General features: G+C 50.5%; 1 protein-coding gene across 1 annotated transcript in view; it reads right to left on the bottom strand.

Moving 5' to 3' along the window:
* The window catches only part of LOC120839839 (hydroxyacid oxidase 1), a 53,701-nt gene that overhangs the window by 25,710 nt on the left and 5,322 nt on the right, over positions 1-22,669 (bottom strand). Inside the window, exon 2 of the mRNA XM_040210204.1 lies at positions 12,518-12,672. Coding sequence (XP_040066138.1) covers positions 12,518-12,672 — 155 coding nt within the window. The remainder of the gene's footprint in view (positions 1-12,517; positions 12,673-22,669) is intronic.

Genomic DNA, 22,669 nt, shown 5'->3' on the forward strand with positions numbered 1-22,669 from the left:
CGCGACGCGGGCCTGGTGCAAGGCGCCCGCCAGGTTGGTGGGGCGGTGGAGCTCCGGCACCCCGCAGACGGGGCACAGCAGGCGGCGCTCCGCCTCGTTGTATACGGCCGCGGGCTCGTGCGGGTGCCGGTCCTCCAGCGTGTTGCCCCGGAAAGGCTCGGGGACGGACTCCGGGGGCGCGCCACGCTCGGGCCGGGGCTGCTCCCTCCAGCGTAGCGCTGAGGCCCAGCCCACCGGGCGGTCCTCTACCAGCACAGTCCAAGTCGCGACGGAGGCACGCTAACGGCGCGGCGGGAAGCGTGCCGCCAATCGCCTGAAATGATAGGCGTGGCGGGAACGCTCTTGGTGGCAGTGACGATCCTGCGGAGGAAATAGAGAACGGGCACACGAAGAAAAAGGACGAATTAACGGGTCTGGTTGCGATACGTCAAACATGTTCGGAGACACTCGCGAACAGAACAATCCCTTTGTGAAAACAAAGGGCAGACCCGCGGGAAGGAGATGGATCCTCTCCCCCCCTCTCCGCGAAGAGACGCAGCCAGCCAAAAAAAGGATATGAATAGAGCAGGTGATGAGTCACCGAGGGCGTAGGTTGTACCGCCTGGGCGTAGTTCCGTGGTCCAAGGGCTGGCTGGGAGCTGGGATGTCCGGGACCTGCGGAAAAACTGCTGGCTCGCAGTAACGCTTGAGCTCAGACACGTGAATTGGGCCGTACTGCTGTGTACCATGCAGTCGTGCTAGGCGGTAGCTCAGCGGGGAAATTGTTTCCGTTATGCGAAAGGGTCCATCCCAACGGTTGGCGAGGGATGCTGCGAAGCCTTTCGACGCATCGCTGAGGGGATGTGCCCGACGAAGTACCAGGTCTCCAACCTGAAAGTGGACACTGCGGCGGCCCTTGTCGTACTGGGCGGCCTGTTGAAGACGAGCGACGTCGAGGTTCTCTCGTGCTTCACGAACGGCCGACGAGAGTCGGTGATGGACGTCCTGGGCGAACTGCGCGTATGGGCGTCCATTCTGCGCAACATCTGTGTATAGAAATGAATTTTCCATTGGGAAGGTTAGCTCCTTACCAAAGTTGAGACGGGCAGGCGTGAAACCAGTGGATCGGTTGACCGTGGTGCGCGTTGCAAATGCCATCTCGTCGAGTTTGGCATCCCAGTCTTTGTGACGGGCTGTGTGGGAAATCAACATCATTTTGAGGTTGCGGTTGATCCTCTCCGTGATGTTGGCTTGCGGATGATACGGCGAAGTCAGCTTGTGCCGTATTCCAAGCGCAGCGCAGGTGTCGATGAAAATCTTGCTTCGAAAGTACGAAGCACCGTCCGTGATGAGCTCTGCAGGAAAGCCGAATCTCGTGAAAACGACAGAAGGCAGTCCCAGATCCGCTGCGAAAGAAGCTTCCGTAAGGGGAACAGTTCGACCCATTTGGTGAAGTGGTCAGTCACAACAAGTAGGTACTGATTTCCGCGAGGACTACGTGGAAACGGTCCCATGACATCACATGCGACAATCTGCCAAGGCGACTGGCTAACGACTGGCTGCATTAATCCTGGTGGTTGGCCTCCGCGAGGTTTCGCCTTCTGACACACTGGACAACTGCGAGCATACTTCAGTACATCCTGCCTGATTCCTGGCCAAGTCGCAACACGACATAACTTATCGTAAGTCTTACTGCCGCTGCTGTGACCCGCTAATGCTGAATCATGGAAGTACCTGATGAATGATTTGCGCAGCTTCCGAGGTATCACAATCCGGAAAGGCGATCCATCGCTGTCGTCGTCTGCCGGGGGATGTAGCGGAGAAGAAGTCCGTCCTCGCTCAGCAGGTACGAGTCGGACTCGTCGTCGCTTCCGGTGCCGCTTGCTCTTCGTGCCGCAAGCCTCTCGCACACGCGTCGACAAAGTCCATCTTCCTGCTGGGCCTTGCGGAGGTCTGCTCTGCTCACCAACGTCCCCCACCGTGACTCCGAAGTGCGGGCCACGATGTCGGTTAATCCCACCAACTTCGGTTCCGTCTCAGTGGGAGGGACCTGCAAAGGAGCCCGTGACAGTGCGTCTGCCACAATATTAGTTGCTCCTTTCCTGTAGGCGATAGTGTAGTCGTACGCTTGCAGTGTCAGAGCCCATCGTGCAAGACGTCCGGCTGGATTCTGCAAATTCTTCAGCCAGGAGAGCGCTTGGTGATCCGTCTGTATCTGAAAGGAAGCGCCATCGAGATACATGTTAAACTTCTTGAGGGCGAAGATGATGGCGAGACACTCCTTTTCCGTCACGGAGTAGTTTCGCTCGGCCGCTGTCAGCGTGCGGCTAGCGAAGGCGACTGGGCGAAGAACGTTGTCGTGTTCCTGAAGGAGGACTGCGCCCAGGCCGAAGTTGCTGGCATCTGTTTGGACGACAAATTGTCGGTTGAGATCCGGCAACTTCAAAGAGGCGACGTCGGTAATTGCTTTCGAGAGCTGAAGGAAAGCGACGCGCTGATCCTCCCCCCACCGCCGTTTCTCGCCTTTGCGCAAGAGCAAGGTCAGGGGGTTAGCGATCTCGGCGCAGCGAGGGATGAACTGGCGATAAAACCCAATCAATCCAAGAAACCGCTGCAAACTCTTGACGTCGTGTGGCTGCGGATACTCTGTTATTGCACGCAGCTTGTCCTCGTTGGGGCGAAGAACTCCATTGTCCACTACAAAGCCAAGGAGGTTAATTTGTGGTGAAGCGAGCTGCACCTTGTCAGGGTGAATCGTCAGGCCGGCGTTGCGCAGGCGCTCGAGGACGATCCCAAGATGCTTCAGGTGTTCCTCGAAAGTCTGGGAAAAAATAACGATGTCATCCATGTATGCCATGGCGAATTTATATTTTGTGTCGCCGAGAACGATATCCATTAAGCGCTGGAAGCTAGCGGGTGAATTGGAAAGGCCAAAGGGGAGGCGGGTAAATTCAAACAATCCTCTGTGGCAAGTGAACGCAGTCTTTGGCACGTCCTCTGGATCAATCTCAATTTGCAAAAAACCTCGACTGCAGTCCAAAGTGGTGAACACTTTCGCGTTGCCAATCGCGTACATAACCGAGTCAATGGAAGGAAAGGGGTACGAATCTCTCACCGTCACTGCGTTGAGGCGGCGATAATCCACGCAAAGTCGTACCGAGCCGTCCTTCTTCGGAGCCAAGACGACGGGCGAGGCCCACGGACTCTGGGACACTTGCACTGCTCCGGTATCCAGCATCTCCTGTAGTGCTGCGTCTAGTAGTGCTCGCTTGTGGACGCTGAGGGGCCTAGGGTTGCACCGCAGTGGTCGGGCGTCACCAGTCTCGATGCGGTGTAGCAACACGTCGGTCTTGCCCGGGGTTTCCGTGAACATCGTTGCGAACGGCTGCAGGATGCTCTCGAGCTGCTGCTTTTGCGAGCTGGTTGCTGGGCACGCGTTGAGGGCGTCTCTGATGCCATCAGGAAGAACTGCAGCTGGACGTGCTGTGTAGTGGGTCGGAAGGGTTGCGCCGGTGACGCAGTCTTCACGTCTGGTGAAGGGGGTCACGTGTGGCTGGTTGTCCAGCCGATACCCGCCGGCAGCAAAGTCGAGCGAAATTTTTGCGTCTGCAATGAAATCTCGGCCCAAGATAACAGGTACGGCCAATCCTGGCAGATAAAGGAAACGCTGACGCCGCGTTTTTCCGTCGAAAGAAATCCTCAGCCTTACTGCGCCTGCTGCTTTTGTTTGCGCGCCTGATGCTAACTGCAAAAGCGTGCTCGAACAACGGAGCTTAACATTTTTTGATTTGCAGAGTTCAAAAACGACGTCGCCGATAAGCGAAACTCCCGCGCCGGTATCGAACAGGGCGGCGAAAAGAACTCCGAGCAGAGAAATCGTTATCCTAGGCTCGATGCTGTGGTTCGTAGGTCGTACTCGACATACAGAAGGAAGTATTGCCGGCGACTTACATTTCCCGGGGCTGGTGGCGGCCTTGGGCGGCGAGGTCTCCGGGTTCAGCGCCGCGGGCCGCCTCGGTTTCCCTGGTCAGGCAGTTCTCGCTGCTCACGGGGCCGCCGTTGTGGGCACTGGCTGCGGAAGTGGCCACGCTGTCCGCAGTTGTAGCAGGAGTCATTCTGCCGCTGGGTTCCCACGTTGCCCCGTTCACTCCCACGTCGCCGGCTGCCTCTCGGCTCCGCCGGGTCATTCCCACGTTGCCAGCCGCCTCTCGGCTGGCGCTGGGGCCTTTCGGCCATCTGAAGATCTCGCCGAGGGTCATGCAGCCAGCTTTCGCTGTCCGGGAACTGCAGCCGGCCCCTCTCGGGGTTTCGCGGCACCCGCGGCGGGCTTCCACCCAAGTGCGGGCCCTGGGGGGACCAATCCCAGGCGCCTGGGGCTTCCCTCGGTCGGGAATTTAAGCTCACGCTGACCCCAGCCGGTGATGCAGCACCGAGCCTCCCGTCGCCATCCCGAGTGCACTCAAGGGTGTCCAGGGCGCGGGGCAAGTAGGCGTAGGCGCCGACCCTTTCGGGTGGGCGGTGAGTCGGAGGGGTGCGTTCCAGGGCGGTGCGTGCAGGTGGCGACCACGCGCACGATGGTTCGAGGGCTTCTGTGGCGGGGGGCGGCGGCCGGTAGTCCACGCTGGCCTGGATCATGTCTTGCACGCCGCGCGCCGCACGAACGAGGTCTTCCACGCTCTCGAACCGCCGCCCCTGAAGATAGACGTGGTAACGGGGGTGGCTCTGTCGGATGATGCGTGCAACCCTCTCCGACTCGGGAACAGCTTTCGCCGCTCGGTTGAACAGCTCCTGCATGGCCCGGATGTATTCGACGAGGCCTTCCTCTGGATGCTGGGTACGTCATTCGAGCTCCCGCTGGACTCGGGAGTCGTACCCCGGTGGCAGGAACTCTTCTCGGAAGCTACGGTGGAACGCCTCTAGGGACGGAAAGGGAGTTTGCAACACCCACCATCGTCTCGCGCTCGCTTGTAAGGCGAGGGGCAGGATGCGCTCGAGCACGTAGCTCTCCGAGGCGCCGGACGCTCGGGCGTAGACGTCCAGCTCTTCGAGGAAGTCGGCGACGGACTTCCTGTCGTCGAACCCCGTGTACACGGGGACCGTGAGCCGAGGGTGAAGCTCGGGCCCACGCTGCTGCACATGGCCGCCGGCTCCTCCCGTGCCGGTTGCGAGGCGCTCCGTCACCAACTGGAGGGTGGCGGACATTCGGGCCATGAGCGCCAGGACCTCAGCCGACGACGGACCGGGCTCCGCGTCTTCTTCGCTGGAGTCGCCGTGGTCGGACGGGGGCTGGGACTGTTTCTTGGGAGGCATGGAAAAAAGAAAAACGCGCGACAAGGGAAAAAAACAGCACACGCGAACACGAGGGAAGAAAAAAAAACGCGCCAACAAACTACGCCAAGAAAACCGCACCGTCAGCGACGTGCAGACCGCGGTGATAGGCGAGCGCGCAAAAAGTCACAATGAATAAGAAAAACACGACGCGATATAGAAAAAATGAAAAACGCGAACCGCGACGAATCAACGACCGAAAAGAGATTAAGAAACGCAAACTAGAAGAAAGGGAGGACGAACCGTCTGGTCGAGATCACCGACGACGGACGACAGAATCCCCGTTGGGCACCAGATGTGGCGTTCGCCTTCCGCCGTCCGCCGCAGGCGATCAACCAGACGACTCGTTCTTCGGGGTCAAACAGGGTTTATTACCATGACTCTGGTCCAGACTCGGGGCAACCACTGCACTCGGCCACACGGGCCATCCCTTTTCTACCCTGTCGGCGCCGGGTGCCGCCCCCCCCCGCTAGTCGCCGGTTTGGCCGCCGTGTGGCGGGCCGAGCGCCCCACAATCCTTATATATCCACAAGAGTATGTCCTGCGTCGATGTGTGAGGTCTGAACCCGAACTGCGTGTTCGGAAGGAGTTGTTCCTTGTCTAGATATTTCATAGCCCTGGAGTTTATGACTCGTTCGAACGCCTTGCCCAGGCAAGATGTAAGCGAAATCGGCCGCAGATTTTCTAGCTTGAGCTCCTTTTTGGGTTTTGGAATGAAGCGAATGTCAGCAACCTTCCAACTATCTGGAGTAAGCCCGCGCTCCCAGAAATGTTCGTTGAAATGGCGTACCAGCTCTTTCAGGTCCCCTTCCCCTAAGTTGTAGAGGAGTTTCGCTGTGAGGGAGTCCGGTCCGGGTGCTGCGCCCTTCCTCATAACCCCGAGCTCATACTCCAATTCCGCGACAGTAATTGGCCTGTCTAATTCAGGGTTTTCCTGCCCTTCATACTCCACGATTTCTCCTGTGGATTCCAAACACAAATACCTTTCCGCCAGCCGATCCATGATCTGCTTGCGGTCCCCGGGTAACTTATGTATCAGTTCCGCTAAACGGCCGCCCGTCACCGCCTTTGCCCTACTCAGATCGATTAAGGCCCTAAGCATCCTCCATGCCTGAGCCGTGCCTAGGCTTCCCCGTATAGAGTCACACAGGCCATACCAGTTCTTCCTAGCCAAGTCCACCGCATAGTCCTCGGCCAGCTTTGTGAGTGCTTGAATCCTTTTCCTCAGTTTCTTGTTGTAACGCTGTTTCTTCCATCTCCTGGTCAGCCCGCGTCGTGCTTCCCAAAGATGAAGCAGACGCGTGTCCACTGCTGGGGTCTTCTCTGAGAGTTCAACTTCAGCCACGAACGGCTTGACACTGGCGATCACCTCCGAAGACCAATCCTCGATGTTCTCGATGCTAGCTGTACCTTTCCCTTTCTGTTTTCGCCATCGGTCCCAATCCTTTATTCTTGCCTTTCCCGTCTTTCTTGTGTATCCGGACTCGTGAATAGTCGTTTCGAGGATACAATGATCGCTACCGAGTTGCTCCATGAGGCTAGTCCACTCAGCGTTCGCCACGTTCTTGACAAGCGTCAGGTCCGGACAGGTGTCCCTGCATGAGCTCGTGCCCGTCCTGGTTGGCTGATCAACCTCGGTAAGCAATGTTAGGCGTTCCTGGTTGATGCTTTCCGCCAGCCTTGTGCCTTTCGGAGAAACGTACTTGTAACCCCATCCCGGGTGAGGGGCGTTGAAGTCTCCCGCAATAATCACAGGGTCCTTCCCCGCCTCCTTGACCACCTTCGCGATGAGCCGCCTGTAGTCCGTCTTATGGTTCTTTGGATTTCCATACACGTTCACCACATGTACACCCCGATCCCCTTTTTTCACTGGGATGATCACAATGTGACAGCACGACACCTCACAGCTATCCAAGTCTAGTCTCGTGGCTGCGTAGGTCTTGTGCACAAGCGTCGCGACGTATTGGTCGCCCTCAATTGTAGCATAGTCTTTGATCTTCACTGGTTTCTTGCCCGGCTCCTGCAGCAGTATCACCGCCGGGGGATTGGGTTCAAGCGACACCCTCAGGCTAAGGCTCGCCTGTTTCCGACCCATCCCCCTGCAGTTCCACTGCCACACTTTCAAACTTGGCTTCGCTGACTTGCGCATGATTCTGCGTCGGAAATTTCTGCGTCCCGTAGAGGCTCGCCCGTTTTTCTCCGCTTCGAGATGAACTGCCTGAAGAGGCTCTCTTGGTTTTGCTCAAGAGTCTTTCCTAATTTCTCCAGCTCGGTGACCCTGCATGTCAGCTGCATCAGTTGGCTGGTGAAGAATTCTTGAAGTCCCTGGATCGCCCGCTGAACGGTCGTCTCCACGATCGCTACTTGCTCTGCCGAGACTCCCCCGGTTCTTTCTCTTTTGTTCCAAAGTTCCTCTATTGTCTTTTTGCAGTGGGTCACGTTCCTCCGCAGGTCTTGTATCGCTCCGTTGCTGCTCGCCCCTCCACCTTTGGGCTGGGACGTGCTCCTCGACTCCTGATCCCCGACCCTTTGGAGTTCCGGCCACTTCTTGCGATTGCCTGGATCAGTGAAGATCCCTTCCATAGAGGTGCTTCGCTTGCTCTTTTTTCGCTTGACCTTTTGCGGGCGCCGCTTGGATGTAGTCATATCTCGAGACGCGCTTCTCCCACAGCTGGCGGACCGGCTGCGCGAGCGGGTGCGCGAGTCTGACACGCTCCGTCCCGACTCTCTCGAAAGCCACCGCACGTGCTGCGCGCCGTCGCGACGTCTCCCCCGACTCCGTCTAGGCTCCCTGCTTTTAGTCTCCTTGTAGAACTTCTCCGGGCAGTGTCTGTCGTAGGTCTTGTGGGCCCCCCCGCACAAGGCACACTTCGGCACACACTCATGGTCCTCACCGACCTCGGTGGCCCTGCACGCCGAGCACGCAAATCCTTCCGGCTTGCTGCATACGTCGGTCCGATGGCCCACTTCACCACAGTTCAGACAAGCCGCCCTAGTCTTCTTATAGATAAAGCAGGGAGTCTCAAGCCAATGGAAGCTCACCGTGAACGGTACCTTCTTCCCCGCAAATACGATTACCGCAGACTGTGACTTCCCTAGCCTCCTTGCTTCTAGAACTTCGTATCCCACAGCTCTGGTTTTCTGTCGAATCTGTTCGTTAGTCAGGTCAGGCCGGACACTGTGTATGACGCCGCGGCACGCATCTTCGCTCGGGGAGACATGATACGCTTCGACGTCTAGCACGCCGACAGGAAAATTCAGTTTCTTGATACCTGCGACGGCTTCCGCTTCGCTCCATTCGTCCGTACAAACCATGATTGTGTTCTGTGCTTCCAGCAGCCTTACGACCGTCTTCTCGTCCAATCCTCTCGGCAGGGAGCTCTGGACCGCTTCCCCGATCAGGCTCCTGTACCGCTTCAGGTCCACCGCGACCCGATGAGGTTTGATAATGACCTTGTGCTTGTAGACTCTGAGACTGGGCAACCTCAGAGTTTTCCTCGACTTGAAATTCTCCGCCGTTGTTCCCCCGGCTTCATCACGAACTTGTTTCTCGAGGCCTTGTGTCTCCCTCTTGCTCTTTTTCTTCTGCATCAGTACTTGCACCCAGCCGTTGCCGGGTCCTCCGTCCTCCTGGTCCCCCAAGGGCATCCTTGATTCCATCATCCCGGAGTGGCCGCTGCGCCGGGCTGATAAATCTATGCGCCACCTCTTCTGGGTTATAGCCGATCACTCGACCGGTACCTGGAGTTTCTTGGGTCCTTGTTTCCATCCTCCAGCCTTCAGCCCCCACCAGGACGGCGACCGCCACGCGATAGGCCTAGCTAGGCGGCCGCTCCGAGAAGCTCGGTGCGGCGCGCCCTGCGGCGCGAAGCCTAACGAGTGTTAACAGGCCCTCCGTGGGCCAGAATCGTGACAATGTCTTTGAAATGAGAAAGATTCGGCTCACCGGCATGAAAGTGGTATCGAGCGAAACCGGAACGTTAGCTCTGTCTTCTCCAACACTTTTCATCGCACAGAAAAGGAATTTTCCAAGAAAAAGGACGATTTTCTGCGGAGCCCATAGAACATGCGTCCGCTCTCAGCACGTGCGTGCACGCGCTCCCCTATGTGTGTGTAAGAGAGTTAGATAAAATAATGCTGGTAGGGGAAAGCAATATTATGTCTTTTAGACTGCAGTTCTAATGCCCCCGTTTCCGGCTTGAGCGGCACCGGCGTCCCCTCGCGCGTTGCATTATGGGAGGTTTCCCCGCTAAAGATAGCCGAAAACTTTTCCTGCTAAATTTAGCGGGGAAGTGTTTCCGCTAAATTTAGCGGGGGAGTGTTTCCGCTAAATTTAGCGGGAAATTTTCTTGTTACAGTTAGCGGGAAAATTTTCCCGCTATAATTTGCGGGGAAATCGACGTCACGTGACCTCTACACCAGTTCAGTTCCCTCGCCAAATTTAGCGGGAAAAGTGACGTCACGACTTCGTGTCACGTGAGTCATGAACAAATTCAGCGGCGGGAGGAGAGGACGAGGAGGAAGAAAGAGGAGGAGAAGGAGAATGGGATGAAGAGGAGGAGAGTAGGAGGAGGAGGGGGATAGGAGAAGGAGGGTCATATTCTCCACTCCGTACAATTCCCTTCTCCTCCTCAAAAGCTGCGTTCTAGTTTCGCATTACAGAGATCTGTAAACGCCTTTCAATTTTCTTTTTTTTTTTCGACCTCTAATGGTAATTTCATTAATTTTTAATGCGATACTAACTTTTTATTCTACTTATTATCCGCAAACAAGTTTCTTTCTTTTCCGATTAGTTACATCAGTAGAGTGCCTTCAAATTGTAACGCAGCCTTCAAATGAGATATTGCGCATTATTGATTAAGATGATAGTTACTCTTATTTTGTTTCATAAATGGGAAACTTTGTCACTTGGACTTTACGCGTCACATAGGCAACACTTGGCTATCCGGTCGTGCGATAAATTTGAGGAACCATCTAAGAACGTAAAGATACGCTACCCTTAAGAGCATTCTGATTTCCGGATCCGAAAGAAACTAGCGAGAATTCTGACGCCAGGCTCAAAAGACGTCGATATTAATAGTGGTGAGTGCGATCGGGCAGAAACTCACATCTGATAACTTCATAAATTTTCCGCTTGCCGCAAGACTGACAGAACTTTTAGAGGAAACGCCGTCTGCTCACGTCACATCCCGCCCGAGTCACACGAGTTATCCCCTAGTTATTCCGGAGTGCACGCGAGCCCACAAGTTGTCAAGTTTGCGCCGTCTCGCCGTCTCGCCGTCTCGTTGCGTCAAGAGAGGTGCTCATCTGAACTAAACAATTATCCAACCATTCACAATAAGAGGTATCTAACTACAGGGTGATCCCCTAAAATAGTATGTATCGCCGAATATTTAGTTTCCACTCAAATGCAGCGGTAGCGTCCATACACCATACTTAAGTTGCAGAACGAACTGTTATCTTATTCAGGGGTTAGAACCGCATTTCGAAAAGTTTCATTTTGAAAATGGTGGCGACGAAGTCCCCGAATACATGAGGCTGAATGGCGCAAACCACCGGGCACGGGCTTCATTTTCAAATTTGAAGCTGCATAAGATCACTTAGAACATAACGTGAGCTTTAAAACTTTCGAGCCTCGTCTGGACCGCTAGCTTTTTCACTTGGGTGGAGACTTAAGCGTTCAGCGATGTGCGGTTCATTCTTACGGTGACAAAAACACTGTATATATTTTATTGGGGACACGCTATACTGAAATCAAGAAATATGTGCAGAATGAAATTGGCGCAGTATTAAATGGCAACGCAGCGCTTGCAAAACGTATACGGAGCACGCGAGCTGTGGGTTTTCTCGTGAAAGTGTTATCCTGTTGGCAGCCGAGCAACGGTTTTCTGGCGTAGCACCTGAGAAACCATCCCAAAATGCTTCGTCAAAGAGCCGTTGTTCGACTTCCTCCGGAATGGCCCTGCCGTGAGGAAACACACAGATCGCATGTTCCGATGAAGTTTGGTGAGCGCTGGAAACGCGCTGTCTTCCGAGTGCATAGCATTTATGTACTGAATTCATGCGTACGCGTGGTAATATCGTTCATTCTGTTGGCCCTGAGAACTGTTACCTATTTCCTATCGGGAAACGGTGAACTCTTGAATGGAAAGGCAAGCTTCGGACAGCAGAATTTCAATCATCGCATTGCAAAGGGCTGTGTTGGCAAACGTGTCGCTGCCGTTCCGGTGCCATAAATAGACTTCCCATTTGAAAGAGATTCAAAATTGCCTAGACTGATGAACGAAGCGTGCAGCAAGGGAGAATACCTCGAACTTGCGAAACGGAGAGGGGTTGTAGCGGGAACATTTGTCTTGATACATTTAATAAGCTATGCGTTCCGGAGTAACGAAAACAGAGCCATATTGGCCATCTTGGAGACTAAAGGGGCCGTGCAAAGATATGGGATAAGAATGTATCTCAGTTTACACAACCTTAGTGGCAGTAGTGAACCTATGTGTTCACGCACGAAACGTCACTGACCATGAAAGCTACTTTGTCGCTCCGCAATTTCAAGGACAAAAACGTACGTTTCCTTTCAGTCTCTCTTTTGCATAGCTTGATGAGAAAATTGGGGGTATCGGATTGTTGGCGTTGTCGAAAATGCGTGATTTCCAAACTTTCGTGATCAAGTTTTCCCATCGCCGTGATGACGATATATTAAAATGCGGCTCGCACAGTGGAGCCGTGCACTGCGTGAGCACGCAATTTGGGATCGTGAAAATCAACGGCTCGACTACGCAAAGCCTCTCCGCGTTGGGGTCATTCGTGGAGTGACATTTATTCTCGTATACCTCGTTCCAGGTTAAGAGAACTAGAGCAAAACTAATCCCGCAAAGCTCTTCACTGTTTTCACTTTAGCACAACGAACGCTGTAAACCAGTCCCTCATCGCCTCCTCTCGCTCCCCTCTGGCGTTCGCTCTACTAAAGTGAAAAGAGTGGACGGCTTTACGGGAGAAGCTTGTCCCGCTTTTCGTAACCTTAAGCAGGGTAAGAATATTTCGTGTAAAATCGGCGGCAGCGCAGTGGCACTTGAGTGTCTAGAAACAACCCGCTCGCTGCGTTGATTCCACCACTTTTGTTTCCTGCTTCCACAGATAGTTCCCCGAAAACTATGTTTTGGGGCCCAGGGGGATCTACAAGATCTGCAACAACTCCTGGATCGCTTACCTCTAGCGGTGGCGATCTCCCCGTCCGGGTGCCACCGCTTGTGGAGGGCTGACGGCGAGATACAAACCGGCATGGAGACTTTCTGGTCCCCCAGCAGGGTTACCTTTATTTGGCGCTCGGAGACGTGCCGAAGTACCCTCGGCAATAGACGCAACCTGCGTGTGAAGAAAAATGTACTAACTGGGGTTTTTGCGCCTTCTGAGTAAACTCTATTGCAACATAGGTATTACTTTATTAATGATAACAAATAAGTTTTTTTATGCAAACTGGGATAATGCTACGATAAACGAAGCACAACAAAAACCATTATGCATCATCGCATGAACAGTGGATCTTTAGAAACTTTTTATTTGTTGAATGCGTAAACGAATGCTGTAGAGGCTGCAAATGTCTGTTCTTTTTCTAGCGAATATTTTAATATTTGAACGTGGTTTTACTTTTAACATACCTTCCGAGCTCGCAGTATGCTCAAAATAAATTAAATGAACAACTTGAATATTAATATCGAATTCGTTTTACAAATTTAAATACCGCAAATATGCAACAGTGCATACATTCACATTTACAGTCTACCATACTGCCACCCTACCAAGCGTAAGCTTTCTCTCAGGGTTAACAGGATAAGGATTACGATAGTTTATGAGCAGGTTGGGGTTTAGTGATGACGATGGCTTGAACGGAGGTGTTGTACCGGGCTAAAGTACGCTTTTTTCATAGACACATTTTATAAAAAGAATTACTGCATGACACCTCTCAATATTGTTCTACATGCGGAAATAAAAATAATTTGTCCGAACAAAAAGTAAACCTATAAACACGTCGGTAGCAAAATAACGCACCGATCGAGAAGAAAAAAAAACTGAAGTAATGTAAAAGACGACGTTTCGAGTGAACGCCGATTTGTCCGTCAATAACGAGCTATTTCCCGTGTCCCTGTATTTTTAATTCGGCTCGGTATTCTGTCCGCGCAACTAAAACATTCCAAGCTCTTGGGCCACTGTTCCATTTTTTTTTTTTCAGTTTTCAATGAGAGGCCTTAGGCAGAGAACCCAGAAACCCTGAGCCCCATCCCTGCCTCCGTTTGTTTTGATTTGTATGATTGATGCATCTACTTCCTGTGGCCTTCCTCTACTGCCTGTTTTGCGCTGAAGTCTGCAGATAAGCAGGTGCGGCGCGCAGGCTACATTTTTTGTACAGAACGTGAACCAATGTCACCGCATCCGAAAGGCAGACCGGCATTGGGCTGACTAAACGTTCAAGTTTGACTTCATGATGTTGTGCATTATGACTACCAGAGCACTACAGACTGAACCTCTGCGTGTTGACATACACCTTCAACTGCAGCCAGTCGGTAATGCCCTGTCCCAAAAAAGCGACATTCTTAGAGTTTTTTCCCCCTGCACTGTCAGATCCTCGAAACACAAGAAGGGGTGTGTCGTTTGATTTTTTTGTATTTCAGTCATATAACTGCGAGAAATGGGAGTATTTTATGGGAAATACGCTATCATGTGCCTCTTCTGCATTGTACAGGGAGCGGCCGTTTTCAATGAGAGGCCTTAGGCAGAAAACCCGGAACCCCTGAGCCCCATTCCTGCTTCCGTTTGTTTTGATTTGTATGATTGATGCATCTACTTCCTGTGGCCTTCCCCTACTGCCTGTTTTGCGCTGAAGTCTGCAGATAAGCAGGTGCGGCGCGCAGGCTACATTTTTTGTACAGAACGTGAACCAATGTCACCGTATTCGAAAGGCAGACCGGCATTGGGCTGTCTAAACGTTCAAGTTTGACTTCATGATGTTGTGCATTATGACTACCAGAGCACTACAGACTGAACCTCTGCCTGTTGACATACACCTTCAACTGCAGCCAGTCGGTAATGCCCTGTCCCAAAAAAGCGACATTCTTAGAGTTTTTTCCCCCTGCACTGTCAGATCCTCGAAACACAAGAAGGGGTGTGTCGTTTGATTTTTTTGTATTTCAGTCATATAACTGCGAGAAATGGGAGTATTTTATGGGAAATACGCTATCATGTGCCTCTTCTGCATTGTACAGGGAGCGGCCGTTTTCAATGAGAGGCCTTAGGCAGAGAACCCGGAACCCCTGAGCCCCATTCCTGCTTCCGTTTGTTTTGATTTGTATGATTGATGCATCTACTTCCTGTGGCCTTCCCCTACTGCCTGTTTTGCGCTGAAGTCTGCAGATAAGCAGGTGCGGCGCGCAGGCTACATTTTTTGTACAGAACGTGAACCAATGTCACCGTATTCGAAAGGCAGACCGGCATTGGGCTGTCTAAACGTTCAAGTTTGACTTCATGATGTTGTGCATTATGAATACCAGAGCACTACAGACTGAACCTCTGCCTGTTGACATACACCTTCAACTGCAGCCAGTCGGTAATGCCCTGTCCCAAAAAAGCGACATTCTTAGAGTTTTTTCCCCCTCCACTGTCAGATCCTCGAAACACAAGAAGGGGTGTGTCGTTTGATTTTTTTGTATTTCAGTCATATAACTGCGAGAAATGGGAGTATTTTATGGGAAATACGCTATCATGTGCCTCTTCTGCATTGTACAGGGAGCGGCCGTTTTCAATGAGAGGCCTTAGGCAGAAAACCCGGAACCCCTGAGCCCCATTCCTGCTTCCGTTTGTTTTGATTTGTATGATTGATGCATCTACTTCCTGTGGCCTTCCCCTACTGCCTGTTTTGCGCTGAAGTCTGCAGATAAGCAGGTGCGGCGCGCAGGCTACATTTTTTGTACAGAACGTGAACCAATGTCACCGTATTCGGAAGGCAGACCGGCATTGGGCTGTCTAAACGTTCAAGTTTGACTTCATGATGTTGTGCATTATGAATACCAGAGCACTACAGACTGAACCTCTGCCTGTTGACATACACCTTCAACTGCAGCCAGTCGGTAATGCCCTGTCCCAAAAAAGTGACATTCTTAGAGTTTTTTCCTCCTCCACTGTCAGATCCTCGAAACACAAGAACGGGTGTGTCGTTGGATTTTTTTTTGTATTTCAGTCATATAACTGCTAGAAATGGGAGTATTTTATGGGAAATACGCTATCATGTGCCTCTTCTGCATGGTACAGGATGCGGCCGTTTTCAATGAGAGGCCTTAGGCAGAGAACCCAGAAACCCTGAGCCCCATCCCTGCCTCCGTTTGTTTTGATTTGTATGATTGATGCATCTACTTCCTGTGGCCTTCCTCTACTGCCTGTTTTGCGCTGAAGTCTGCAGATAAGCAGGCGCGGCGCGCAGGCTACATTTTTTGTACAGAACGTGAACCAATGTCACCGTATTCGAAAGGCAGACCGGCATTGGGCTGTCTAAACGTTCAAGTTTGACTTCACGATGTTGTGCATTATGAATACCAGAGCACTACAGACTGAACCTCTGGGTGTTGACATACACCTTCAACTGCAGCCAGTCGGTAATGCCCTGTCCCAAAAAAGTGACATTCTTAGAGTTTTTTCCTCCTCCACTGTCAGATCCTCGAAACACAAGAAGGGGTGTGTCGTTTGATTTATTTTGTATTTCAGTCATATAACTGCGAGAAATGGGAGCATTTTATGGGAAATACGCTATCATGTGCCTCTTCTGCATTGTACAGGGTACGGCCGTTTTCAATGAGAGGCCTTAGGCAGAGAACCCAGAAACCCTGAGCCCCATCCCTGCCTCCGTTTGTTTTGATTTGTATGATTGATGCATCTACTTCCTGTGGCCTTCCTCTACTGCCTGTTTTGCGCTGAAGTCTGCAGATAAGCAGGCGCGGCGCGCAGGCTACATTTTTTGTACAGAACGTGAACCAATGTCACCGTATTCGAAAGGCCCACCGGCATTGGGCTGTCCAAACGTTCAAGTTTGACTTCACGATGTTGTGCATTATGAATACCATAGCACTACAGACTGAACCTCTGGGTGTTGACATGCACCTTCAACTGCAGCCAGTCGGTAATGCCCTGTCCCAAAAAAGCGACATTCTTAGAGTTTTTTCCTCCTCCACTGTCAGATCCTCGAAACACAAGAAGGGGTGTGTCGTTTGATTTATTTTGTATTTCAGTCATATAACTGTGAGAAATGGGAGTATTTTATGGGGAATACGCTATCATGTGCCTCTTCTGCATTGTACAGGGTGCGGCCGTTTTCAATGAGAGGCCTTAGGCAGAGAACCCGGAAACCCTGAGCGCCATCCCTGCCTCCGTTTGTTTTGATTTGTATGATTAATGCATCTACTTCCTGTGGCCTTCCTCTACTGCCTGTTTTGCGCTGAAGTCTGCAGATAAGCAGGTGCGGCGCGCAGGCTACATTTTTTGTACAGAACGTGAACCAATGTCACCGTATTCGAAAGGCCCACCGGCATTGGGCTGTCCAAACGTTCAAGTTTGACTTCACGATGTTGTGCACTATGAATACCATAGCACTACAGACTGAACCTCTGGGTGTTGACATGCACCTTCAACTGCAGCCAGTCGGTAATGCCCTGTCCCAAAAAAGTGACATTCTTAGAGTTTTTTCCTCCTCCACTGTCAGATCCTCGAAACACAAGAAGGGGTGTGTCGTTTGATTTTTTTTGTATTTCAGTCATATAACTGCGAGAAATGGGAGTATTCTATGGGAAATACGCTATCATGTGCCTCTTCTGCATTGTACAGGGTGCGGCCGTTTTCAATGAGAGGCCTTAGGCAGAGAACTCGGAAACCCTGAGCCCCATCCCTGCCTCCGTTTGTTTTGATTTGTATGATTGATGCATGTACTTCCTGTGGCCTTCCTCTACTGCCTGTTTTGCGCTGAAGTCTACAGATAAGCAGGTGCGGCGCGCAGGCTACATTTTTTGTACAGAACGTGAACCAATGTCACCGTATTCGAAAGGCACACCGGCATTGGGCTGTCCAAACGTTCAAGTTTGACTTCACGATGTTGTGCATTATGAATACCAGAGCACTACAGACTGAACCTCTGGGTGTTGACATGCACCTTCAACTGCAGCCAGTCGGTAATGCCCTGTCCCAAAAAAGCGACATTCTTAGAGTTTGTTCCTCCTCCACTGTCAGATCCTCGAAACACAAGAAGGGGTGTGTCGTTTGATTTTTTTTGTATTTCAGTCATATAACTGCGAGAAATGGGAGTATTCTATGGGAAATACGCTATCATGTGCCTCTTCTGCATTGTACAGGGTGCGGCCGTTTTCAATGAGAGGCCTTAGGCAGAGAACCCAGAAACCCTGAGTCCCATCCCTGCCTCCGATTGTTTTGATTTTGTATGATTGATGCATCTACTTCCTGTGGCCTTCCCCTACTGCCTGTTTTGCGCTGAAGTCTACAGATAAGCAGGCGCGGCGCGCAGGCTACATTTTTTCTACAGAACGTGAACCAGTGTCACCGTATCCGAAAGGCAGACCGGCTTTGGGCTGTCTAAACGTTCAAGTTTGACATCATGATGTTGTGCATTATGAATAACAGAGCACTACAAACTGAACCTCTGCGTGTTGACATACACCTTCAACTGCAGCCAGTCGGTAATGCCCTGTCCCAAAAAAGCGACATTCTTAGAGTTTTTTCCTCCTCCACTGTCAGATCCTCGAAACACAAGAAGGGGTGTGTCGTTTGATTTTTTTTGTATTTCAGTCATATAACTGCGAGAAATGGGAGTATTCTATGGGAAATACGCTATCATGTGCCTCTTCTGCATTGTACAGGGTGCGGCCGTAAAAACTTTCACATTTGGCACGCTTAGCCAAAAACGACTTTCAAACGTACATACCTGAAATTGGGCACACGAACGTCTTTTATTCCAAAGTTTTTCGCCTTTTTTTTTAGACGTCGACTCGGGAGTAGCCAATTATTAGAAAGACAACAAAAATGGCAGATGTGCATTTCCTATGGCCTATACGCGCCCGTTCGCCGTCTGCAATCTGGTTCGCGACGCCGCTCCCAGGTGGCGCACTGGACGGAAAAACGCGGGGTCATGGTGCCTGGCTTGACTTTTGGAAACGCAGTGCTATGCATGAAATCCGAAGTCCGTGCGAAACTAGAAATAAAACAGCGCGGAGTAGGTAGACTGGCTTTGGGGGCGCATTGCAAAACGCCAAACCAGGGAGTACAAGGAGACATGGTATGGGCATCATTTGAGAGCAGGGAAGCGGTGAGCAAGGTAGAATTTGAGGATAGGTTGAGGCTAATGGATGGGGAGCAATGGGCACGAAAGGTTTTCAGCTATTTATACATGAGGAGTGTAGACACAAAGTGGAGACAGCGCACTAGGAAATTAAGAGGAAGGTTTTTGGGCTATAGCGAAGATACGGAAGAGCAAGTTTCAGTTAAGAAGAAAGTTAAGGCCACAGAAAGAGATCGGTGGCTAGAGGGAATGCAGACAAAGACTGCTCTGGAAAGCTATAGATTAAACAAAAGAGTTATTGCCAAAGAAAGCATTTATGACAATTCTAGGGGAAGCTCATTGCTGTTTGAGGCAAGAACGGGTGTTCTGCGAACCAGAACATACAGAGTGAAGTACCAGGAAATTGATACAGTGTGCACTGCTTGTGGAGAGGAGGACGAGACGGCTGAGCACTTGATACTCTACTGTAAAGGGCTTCACCCTATGCCTACCGAAGACAACATAGATTTAATAAAGTCATTGGGTTTTAGAGACAGCGAAGGGAGAGTGGATTTCAAGACTGTAGAGATTACCAAGCAAAGATTAAGTGAATGGTGGCAGAAATCGAGAGAAAACTAGGTATTTTCTTAATCACTGATGGCAAGGGGGTTTCATAGCCTCACTTTCTTTGCACTGCGGAGTGAATATAGATTTCACATTTAAATATTCTAAGCTTAAATGGTAAAACAAAATGGCTAGGTGGCGTAAGCTACCGCCCGATCCAAAGGGCTCAGCCGTATTCATCCATCCATCCATCCGCGGGAAACGCCGCACGAAAGCCTGGCGTTGGGCAAGATAATCGGGATGAAAAGTGATTTTAACGAAATATATCAACGATTGTTGAAATTACCTGTTTCAAGTCCAATTTTGGGAAATCGTCATGCAACCAAGACGACACCATGATGCGACGAGATCACTTATTAACAGCCCGGAATTGCAAGTGGTGCTGCTACCGTTGCAGGCAAGTTCGTTTTGAGATATCATTTCATTCTGATTTTTACAGGGCCACTGTAAGTCATAAAGTAATATTTTTTTCATACACTTTGGTTTTAATTAACACACATGTTGCAAGACATATTTGTAAAAAAAGAAAAAAAGAAATCACATTAATTGTACACGATTTACGGCGCGAGAGTAATTTCGGCGAGCGGGTGATAAAATGGTGGCTATTTGAGAGAGATAGTCGTCTTTTTGCTGGTTTCCCATTGGCACCTTTATCAACAGCCTCTACTTTGCTCTCCGCGTGCCGCAAGCAGCACGAGAGACAAAAGTAAGAAAGAAACTAGTACTTTAAATTCCGTCAGGAAGTGGAAGTTGTGCGTTCATTCAATTGCTTATTCTTGAAAAATACATCCTCTGCTACGCCTTTTCTGTCACGGCGATTTGAAAATATGTTGATGCTGCAGCGGCCCTTTAAAAAACTAGGGTTCGCTCATTTCGATGTGCCTGCTGTTCACAGACACGCAAAGCCGAAGTCAAGCATCGTACACCAGGAAAGCCATTTCGCGCATCCCATCGTCGATCTCGAGAAACGCGCCCTCAATTTTTGCTTTGAGCTCTTCCATGGTGAAGATCCTCTTCTAGTATACAAGTCCTTTTGTAAATCCCCATACTAAAAAGCCGAACATATTTAAGTCGGGGGATCATGGAGACCAGTCCACATACTCTGATCCCCGACCCATCCACCGCCGAGGGAACGTGTTATTGAGACATGCCCTCACACTCTTTACGTGTTGGGGAGCCGCCCTATCCTGCATGAATATACAGTTTTTTTTTTTTTTGTTGTTGTTTTTTTGCCATGTGGTATGTTCCAAGTTCAGGCAGCATTTCCATTTTCAGCGTGTCCAAGTGGGCATCCGCGTTAACAATGCCATCGAAAAAGACGGGCCCAGTATGCCTTCACGCCTAATCCCACTCCACAGTGTCACCTTCGGTGAATGGAGATGCCGTTCGTCCACGATATGAGGGGTATCGTGAACCCATATCCTGATGTTCTGGCGGTTCACACGTCCATCAAGGTGAAAGTTTGCTTCGTCACGAAATAGAATAAATTGCAGGTGCACCGGGTTGCTCTCAATTCGCAACAACTCCGCCTTGCAAAATTCTAAACGTCGAACGTTGTCGCCGTCGTGCAGGACTTGGACAACTTGCATCCAGTACGGGCGCAAATCATTCTTCGTACAATTTTTTCCGCAATTCAAAACAACCTGGCTGCTCGTCTTGTTGACAATTGCGGGTCGCTCTCGAAGACAGCAAGCACAGCTTCAGTGAGCTCCTCATTTTTCAGCAGGATCTCATGTTCACTGACTAGATTCTTCTTTTTAAAGTCTTCTCCGCTCGCCAAACGATCCGCCCAAGTAAAAATTGTCGGGCGCGAAGGCATGGCGTTTATGAAATGCAGTGCGAAATTTTCGTTTTGCTGTGGCCACCGAGTTCCGCTCCACGTACCACTTCACTGCCTGCGCACGCTCATTTGCCCAGTATTGCGGCATCGCAGGGCGGCGCGGAAGATATTTTGATAATAACTGCAGCAGATAATGCAACAAAAACAATAAATAGGAGCAATCAAGATGCCTCAGAAGCGGCACTCTTGATTCTCACCGGGAACGGACCCGTCACCAGATAAGCAGACAACAAATGGAAGACACACGCTCGTCTGCTTTAGATTATATTTTTATTAAACGAGGGCGTCCGCCAGTTTCTAAATTTCAAGTAAAAGGGCATAATCGTTGATATATTTCGTTAAAATCACTTTTTATCGCGATTATCTTGCCCGACTCCAGCCTTTCGTGTAGGTTTTCCCGCCGGATGGATGGATGGATGAATCCGGCTGAGCCCTTTGGATCGGGCGGTAGTTTACGCCACCTAGCCATTTTGTTTTACCATTTAAGTTTAGAATATTTAAATGTGAAAACTATATTCACTCCGCACTGAAAAGAAAGTAGGCTATAAAATCCCCTTGCCATCAGTTAATAAGAAAATACCTAGTTTTCTCTCGCTTTCTGCCACCATTCACTTATTCTTTGCTTGGTAATCTCTACTGTCTTGAAATCCCCTCTTCCTTCGCTCCCTCTAAAACCCAATGACTTTATTAAATCTATGTTGCCTTCGGTAGGCATAGGGTGAAGCCCTTTACAGTAGAGTATCAAGTGCTCAGCCGTCTCGTCCTCCTCTCCACAAGCAGTGCACACCGTATCCATTTCCTGGTACTTCACTCTGTATGTTCTGGTTCGCAAAACACCCGTCCTCGCCTCAAACAACGATGAGCTTCCCCTAGAATTGTCATAAATGCTTTCTTTGGCAATAACTGTTTTGTTTAATCTACAGCTTTCCAGAACCGTCTTTGTCTGCAATCCCTCTAGCAACCGATATCTTTCTGTGGCCTTAACTTTCTTCTTAACTGAGACCTACTCCTCCGTAACTCCACTATAGCCTAAAACTTTCCTCTTAATTTCCTAGTGCGCTGTCTCCACTTTGTGTCTATACTACTCATGTATAAATAATTGAAACCTTTTGTGCCCATTGCTCCCCATTCATTTGCCTCAACCGATCCTCAAATTCTATCATGCTCATAGCTTCCCCGCTCTCAAATCACGCCCATCCCATGTCTCATTGTACTCCATGGTTTGGCGTTTTACAATGTGCCCCCAAAGCCAGCCTACCTACCTACTCCGCGCTGTTTTATTTCTAGTCTTGCATGCACTTCGGATTTAATGCATAGCACTGCGTTTCCAAAAGTCAAGCCAGGCACCATGACCCCTTTCCAAATCTCTCTCACGACCTCATACCTGTTGTAATTCCAAAGTGCTCTATTTTTCCTTACAGCTGCATTTCTGTTGCCCTTGCCTATTATATACTTTTCATGCTCACTGGGATATTCTGCACCAACACATATCCACACTCCTCGATACTTTTATTTACTAGCTATCTTAACTGTAATATTTTGTATCTTCAGCCTCTCAACAGCATTATCGTTCAAATCATGACTGCTGATTT

Source organism: Ixodes scapularis, unplaced genomic scaffold, assembly GCF_016920785.2.
Source record: "Ixodes scapularis isolate PalLabHiFi unplaced genomic scaffold, ASM1692078v2 PGA_scaffold6__148_contigs__length_123643588, whole genome shotgun sequence".
NCBI classification, from domain to species: domain Eukaryota; kingdom Metazoa; phylum Arthropoda; class Arachnida; order Ixodida; family Ixodidae; genus Ixodes; species Ixodes scapularis.